This window comes from Triticum aestivum, chromosome 3D, assembly GCF_018294505.1.
Source record: "Triticum aestivum cultivar Chinese Spring chromosome 3D, IWGSC CS RefSeq v2.1, whole genome shotgun sequence".
Lineage (NCBI taxonomy): Eukaryota > Viridiplantae > Streptophyta > Magnoliopsida > Poales > Poaceae > Triticum > Triticum aestivum.
The window spans coordinates 39,199,583-39,202,948 of record NC_057802.1 but is presented as its reverse complement, the minus strand read 5'-3'; the positions used below and the strand labels follow the sequence as shown (position 1 = coordinate 39,202,948).

Below are 3,366 nucleotides of genomic sequence, written 5' to 3'. Positions count from 1 at the left end.
TAGCTTTTTTAGGAAAAGCGACAAGGTTGTTCGATCGTGGCGCCTTGATGTACCTACACTAGTACGCGACGACCCGGAAAGCAGGTAAAAACAAGAAACGGATGTATATCTCTAGAGAGATGCGAGTGACGTGCTTTTGTGTACATACATGTAGTGCTTGAGTTGTACCGGTCCCGCTCATGCATGTGAGGAGTCAGCAGTAGTTGGCGCCAGTCCCACCACCCGGTGGTAACCGATCTATTGATGCTGCTTTAATGGGGGGTACAGATGGGAGATATCAACGTGACTGTTACTAACACTCTAGGCACCACGTTATACCGACATACTGAATCAACCATCCATGCTCATCTCCTTGTCACACATTGTTTAGAGAACACAATGGTTTTGTGTAAACTCACAAAAGTTATATATAGTATATGAATGCATATGTAAGATGGAATATGTAAACCAATAGATTTCTCTAGAGGCTGTATATAAATATGAATGCATATGGTGGAATGTATACATAGGTATATACATAGAAAATAACATTGCTTTGCATCACAAAGCCACGCAACATCAAAAGAAGCACACATTTTCCACGTAGATGAGACGAGCAGAGGGTAGCATGAGGAGAGCATATGCATATATTAACAAGAATGAGAACAAAACCAAAAGTGTTCAATCTGGCATGTCATGTCTTGGAGAGGTTCGAGAAACCTAGCACCTGTCACCATCTAGTTGTGCCCCCACAATACGACAAGCAACACATTGTAAAGATGAGGAACTATCTCTATCTATCTAGCTAGCTTAGCATCTATCCAACCACCGCCAGTAAGAACAAAATAAAAAAGGCAAGAAAACATCGAGGCTTCTGTGGCAAGTACCTTGCTAGTACACGCATCCACTGCTATTTAAGTACCCCCCTCTCATATCTCTAGATACCATCGAATTCCTTCCATAGTTACACACATCTCTATATTTGCCCCCTATATTTGCGCTACCATACGACCCATTTCCCAGAGAACCTCCGCCATGGAAAACCACCTTCAAGTTCAACAACAACAACAACAGTTGAAGCTACCGCCGGGGTTCAGGTTTCACCCGACGGATGTGGAGATCATTACCGCCTACCTAGTACCCAAGGTGCTAAAGAAACCATTCGACACCAGGGCAGTTGGGGAGGTGGATCTGAACAAACATGAGCCATGGGAACTCCCCGAGATGGCAAACATGGGGGAGAAGGAGTGGTACTTCTTCTCCCAAAAGGACCGCAAGTACCCCACCGGGATACGGACCAACAGAGCAACAACCGTCGGCTACTGGAAGGCCACCGGAAAAGACAAGGAGATCTTCCACCCGCCGACCATGAGTCTCATCGGCATGAAGAAGATACTAGTCTTCTACAAGGGCAGGGCGCCCAAGGGGGAGAAGACCAACTGGATCATGCATGAGTACAGGCTCGAGAGCGGCAAGCAGCCGACACCCAACCTGCCCACCGACATCACCAACGCAGCCACCATTAATGCATCTTCCAAGGTATTTAAACATAGACTATTAGTACTCATGAATCATGAAAATCTCCATATGTATGTAGAAAGATACTTACCATAGTTGATTTGCATTGATTTATTTTATGTATGTTGGTAGGAGGACTATGTGGTTTGTAGGATCTTCCATAAGAGCACTGGACTCAAGAAGGTGGTTATGTCATCGTATGCCATGCCCATGCCCATGGTAGCAGAGCGGCAGTTGGGCTTCCAAGAATCCATTACATTGCCTCCCCTCATGGACTACAACGCATCATCACCGTTGGCACCACCGTTGTCACTTCATGCATCTTCTTTGTACCAGCTACATGCCGCCGGGGCTAGCTCGTCGATGATGGAAGGTGCGTTTCTCCCAACGATGAATGGCCATTAGTTTGGTAACCACCACCACCAGATGATGGCCGCCCCACCACAGCCGTCGATACCATTCTATCACCACCAGCAGCAGGAGCAACAACAACACCATATGATGCAGATGCAGATGATGCCGATGTATATGAGTGCAGACTAGGGCTTTATGGTTGGGGTCGACCCTGGGAGCGAACCATCATCCATAGTGTCGTAGGAGGATGTCCTAATTGCGTTGAGCAAAAATGACCTAGGCAACGACGCCGCAACAACGTCCGACGAGATCATGTCAGTGAACGTGGGTATGGATGGCATGTGGAAGTACCGATAATCAAATTATCCAATAGACCATATATGTTTGTGTGCATGCATGAATTAATGATCCGTCCGAAGATCAGTTGATATATACCCACATATATATTGGTTTGTACTGCAATTTAAGTTTTCAGCTTCAGCACAAGAGAGTTTGTATGCATTGCTTGATTTGCCTTGCCTTGCCTCTCTTGTGCTAGCATTGTGTGTGTGTGTACTGGCTTGTATGTGTTGTAAAATACCTGGCAATGTGTACATCATGCATGTTTTAAAACTGTGTGGAATAAACTATTTTCTTTACTATGAATATTTGGCTCCATTTTGAAAGTTTAACAAATGCATTGCATATATATTTTTGGGATTTCTATTTTTCTGCCCTCCATTCCTTAGTTCTACTCAGTTTTGCCCAACCCTCTAACTTGTGCTCACTTTTGCCACGCTCTGTCTAGTTAAACCTCACATATGGCCAAATGCAACATTTCCGTTAGGTCAACCCCTTTGACAGTTACATGCATGACTGTGAGAATACAACATGTGGGCCACTGGATAGTTAGTTGCCGATGCACGACAGTGCCTCTTTGCTTTTCTGGCCGATTCCAGCGACGGCGTGACGATATCTTAGCCTCTATAGGTAGCTGGTGCTCGTGCGTGTCCAAAGGCGGCATCAGGGTGCCCGGGGTTGGACAGAAACGAAGGCAGGGGGTGAGTACCATTGTGGCTGGAGTTCGTTGTTTGTAGGAAACAAAGCTACAACATGGATTCGAACGTTTTTTGTGCTGGTGTTGTTCTACGGCTTCTGGCTGTGTAGTTTGACACGGTCACGTGACCAAATGGTCACCGGAGCGTCTTCATGAGCTCATGCCAGATCAACAAAGGGAGGTCGTCATTAATGGCACTACGACACGAAAATGTTAACAAGGAGAGCGGGGAAAGCTGTGGAGCTCACGCTAAGGTCGTGGAGCACATTAAATAGGTGGGGATGGGCTGTAGGCGACGAATCGACAAATGTGTCCTAGGCTGCGCACATCGAAGAAGGCGGCGATGGCGGCGATTCAGGGCGCCCGGTCTAGCGATCTTCGTCGTATAGGTTAATGGTGGCAAGGCGTAGCTAAATGACATGGTGGTGAAGCGAGGAGATAGCAGTGGCTACATTGGTTGATGTTGGCACGGCCATGGC

General features: G+C 46.6%; 1 protein-coding gene across 1 annotated transcript; it reads left to right on the top strand.

Moving 5' to 3' along the window:
- The first annotated feature begins 948 nt into the window (after window positions 1-948).
- LOC123073995 (NAC domain-containing protein 100-like) lies at window positions 949-2,479 on the top strand. Its single transcript, XM_044496962.1, has 2 exons — window positions 949-1,518; window positions 1,630-2,479. Exons 1-2 carry the CDS (start codon window positions 1,015-1,017, stop codon window positions 1,900-1,902), a joined length of 777 nt encoding a protein of 258 aa, XP_044352897.1. The 5' UTR covers window positions 949-1,014; the 3' UTR covers window positions 1,903-2,479.
- Window positions 2,480-3,366: the final 887 nt, after the last annotated feature.

Coding starts and splice junctions, on each gene's coding strand:
- LOC123073995 (XM_044496962.1), top strand. CDS start 1,015: ATGGAAAACCACCTTCAAGTTCAACAACAACAACAACAGTTGAAGCTA. Junction 1,519..1,629: donor CCATTAATGCATCTTCCAAG/GTATTTAAACAT, acceptor GTATGTTGGTAG/GAGGACTATGTGGTTTGTAG.